General features: G+C 47.5%; 1 protein-coding gene across 1 annotated transcript in view; it reads right to left on the reverse strand.

The window, feature by feature from the left end:
* EAH_00058470 (hypothetical protein) overlaps nt 1-2,500 on the reverse strand; it is a gene marked incomplete at both ends in the record, with an annotated part of 5,976 nt that overhangs the window by 2,934 nt on the left and 542 nt on the right. Inside the window, one exon of the mRNA XM_013397283.1 lies at nt 982-2,500. This exon is cut by the window's right edge and continues 542 nt beyond it. Within this exon, the coding sequence (XP_013252737.1) occupies nt 982-2,500 (1,519 nt within the window). The remainder of the gene's footprint in view (nt 1-981) is intronic.

The raw sequence follows: 2,500 nt of genomic DNA on the forward strand, positions 1-2,500 counted from the left end.
ATATATATATATATATATATATATTGATACATAGATAGCTATCTACGCAGCTAACTAGCTAGCTATCTAGCCAGCTAGCTAGCTATGTAGTTATCTATCTAGCTATCTATCTATGTAGCTATATATCTAGCTAGCTAGCTAGCTAGCTAGCTAAGTAGTATAAGAATGATACCTTGAGTATAGCTTGAGCGGATCTGGTGAGTGTCTCTAAGACTGTGGTTTGATTGGGGTCAGTAACAGTCTGCAGCGTTTTGAACAAACGATTTAATAAAACTTCAAGACAAAGCTGAGGAGACAGCTGAAGGAGACTGCGCAATCCGCATTGAAATGCCCCGGCTACCTGCGGGGCCTTGTTAAATAAACCCTACAGCACATCAACACACACACTACTAAGTATATCTTTGTTTTATACAGATAAATAAATAAATATATATATATATATATATTTATGTTTATAAATAAATAAAAATAGAAATGATGGTGTATATATATATATACACTTATATTAGACAAACAGGATTATATATATATATATATATATACAAGCAGCATATACGTATATATGTATATTTACATATATATGCATATAGGGATTTAATTATAATAGACAAGCAGCATCATATACACTGCGAGAGAACGAAGGGGTATAGCATAATCATGAGGGCTTATGATTTAGGGTTTAGGGTTTAGGGTTTTGCGGCGATAGGGTTTAGGGTTTAGGGTTTAGGCTGAGAGATTATTGGCTGTTAACCCGCGTTGTTACTCGTCCGTTGAAAGACACCAACTACACCCCAAAACCCTAAACCCTAAACCCTAAACCCTAAACCCTAAACCCTAAACCCTAAACCCTAACATAAAGTTTGGGGGGAAGGTAAAGACGCCATTTAATTAACTCCCTCCCAATCGCATTCCATGCCTGAGCCAAGCTACGAGTAAGGGATTAGGGTTTAGGGTTTAGGGTTTAGGGTTTAGGGTTTATACCTCCAATACGACTGGGAGGAATAGGCGCACGACTCGTTCATCATCTGCTTTAGTTAGCATATTGCTGCGCACCCCCCCTTCTTCTGCATTGCAGCAGCACCACACCTTTTGCTGCTGCTGCTGCTGCTGCTGCTGCTGCTGCTGCTGCTGCTGCTGCTGGTGCTGCAGTGCGCAGCAGCCGTTGAGGTGTCTGCCGCACCCCACAGCTGTCTTTCCTTCACCTAATCTTTCTCGCTGCACTCTCTTTAAATAAGAGACAATAAAAGACACAAAAAAATTAGCAATATTAGCTGTACCCCTTTGTGTCTCCGTTTGCGGGTGAACCCATGGGCCCATAGTCTTTGCTAGAACCTCCAGCAGCTCAAAAGCTGTCTCTCCTGCTGCTGCTGCTGCTGCTGCTGCTGCTGTGGGTGCTGCTGCTGCTGCGGGGGAGGCAGGGGGGGTCACCTCTGACGGCTCGCATTCTGCTGCTGCTGCTGCTGATGCTGCTGATGCTTCGGTTGTTGTTGTTGTTGCTCTCTCTACTCTTGCTGCAGCCTCAATTGCTTCTCTTGCAAGCGTTGCTGCTTCTGGGGAGTCCTTTGCGCTGCTGCTGCTGCTGCTGCTGCTGCTGCTGCTAGTTGTGGGCTCCAGCAGCAGCACTAGCACCTTAGCGATGAGTTTAGGCGTCTCTAATCTTTTATGAAGGAGAGGAGACAGCTCTCCAGGAACGGTATTGATGGTGTTGCGTATCTGCTGCGCTGCAGCAGCACATTTGCTGCTGCTGCTGTTGATCTCGAAGGTTCTTAAAGCCAGCTGCAGCAGCAGCGGCAGCAAAGGGCGCAGCAAGCAGCAAAGAGGAGACCCTGTACACCAACCATACTTGCAGCCTCGCTTGAGGAGACACAGAAATAAAGCATCCCACGATGTTTGCTGCGCACCGTCTATATATCGCCAGAACTGCAGCAGCAGCTGCTGCTGCTGTAGCAGCTGATGTGCTAGGGGCCCCGAAGCAAACAGCAGCAGCAAACGAGAGCGCAGCAAAGCATTCGTCTCCCTTCTATCTAAATTAAACATCAATTCCTTCAAGCATTCAGACAACTGCTGCGACAGCAACCCTCCTGCTGCTGCTGCTGCTGTGTCCTGCTGCTGCAGCTGCTGCTGCTGCTGCTCCTCCTCATCCTCCCAAAGAAAACGAGAAGAATCTATAAGGCGAACGATAGCAGACAGCAGCACACGACGTCTGTTGCTGCTGGTGGGGACAGCAGCACGTAGACCCTTATTGAAGTGCTGCAGCAGCAGCAGCAGCAAACCCTGCCAGAAGCCCTCTTTCACCTCCTGCAGCAGCAACCCTGCATCTGCCTTCTTAGAACCCACTCTCCTCCCGCTGCTGCTGCCCTCGCTGCTGCTGCTGCTGCTGCTGCTGCTGCTGCAGAGCTGCTGCAGCTGCAGGAAGGAGGAGCGGCAAGAAGGGTTTAGATAATGAGGGGGTACAAACCTGCATTTAAATGTCTCTATAGCAGCAGCAAGAACATCACAA

Source organism: Eimeria acervulina, genomic scaffold (genome assembly GCF_000499425.1).
Source record: "Eimeria acervulina Houghton genomic scaffold, Eah_scaff1320, whole genome shotgun sequence".
NCBI lineage: Eukaryota > Apicomplexa > Conoidasida > Eucoccidiorida > Eimeriidae > Eimeria > Eimeria acervulina.